We start from the raw sequence: 750 nt of genomic DNA on the forward strand, positions 1-750 counted from the left end.
AGGCCTGAGTGCCCTATTTGCTGGTGCAAGGGCTGCAGTGGCCAACCGTGGTTGCTCTTTGCCCACATGACACATCACCACCTCTCTGCATGCTGCAGCACCACCTCGACCACAGTTTGCTCTGCCCCATGCGACGCTGCAGCCCTTCCTCAGCAGCTGCTCTGCTACAAACAGCAGGGCCCGACGGGCTGTCCGGGTCCAGGGTGCACTGCAGCCGCAACCTGCTCTCCTCTCACCAGTTCTCCATCATCCATTTCCTGGCTGCCGCCTGATCGAAGTTCTTCTCGAACTCATATTCCCCCAGCGACTGCAGCTCCGACGGGTCAACGTTCAGCTCCATATCCATCACCCCCGGGAGGGACCCGCAATGAGCACCGAACCGACACCGCCCGGGTGGATATATCCCGGGAATGCGCTCCGCCCCGCAAGGCTCGGGGGGCGGGACCGGGAGCTGCCCGCCCGACGGGGCGACCGCAGCCTCCCCCTCCTTGCCCACCCACCGCGAGGAGGAGGAGGCTCCGGTCGCCTCGTGGCGCTGGGGATGTTCTCCCGCCCACTGCGTGCCAGCCCCGTCCAGTCCAGCTCGCCTCGCAGCAGATGGGCAGGTCGATTCCAACACTGTCGCCAACGACAGGCAGAAATACCTTTACCCTGACCGGTTAGCTGCTGTGCCTTCTTCACCGCAGGTTGAAGCATCTGGCCACTGCTGCTGGAGAACTCACGGGCTCCGGGTAATCTCTTGCTTAAATT

At 63.3% G+C, this 750-nt stretch overlaps 1 protein-coding gene across 1 annotated transcript in view; it reads right to left on the bottom strand.

Annotated features, from left to right (window-relative positions):
- The window catches only part of LOC103809872 (elongation of very long chain fatty acids protein 6-like), a gene marked incomplete at its 3' end in the record, with an annotated part of 3193 nt that extends 2847 nt beyond the window's left edge, over positions 1–346 (bottom strand). Inside the window, exon 1 of the mRNA XM_009082743.1 lies at positions 237–346. Within this exon, the coding sequence (XP_009080991.1) occupies positions 237–346 (110 nt within the window). The remainder of the gene's footprint in view (positions 1–236) is intronic.
- Between the last annotated feature and the right edge of the window lie 404 nt (positions 347–750).

Source organism: Acanthisitta chloris, unplaced genomic scaffold (genome assembly GCF_000695815.1).
Source record: "Acanthisitta chloris isolate BGI_N310 unplaced genomic scaffold, ASM69581v1 scaffold39899, whole genome shotgun sequence".
NCBI classification, from domain to species: Eukaryota; Metazoa; Chordata; class Aves; order Passeriformes; family Acanthisittidae; genus Acanthisitta; species Acanthisitta chloris.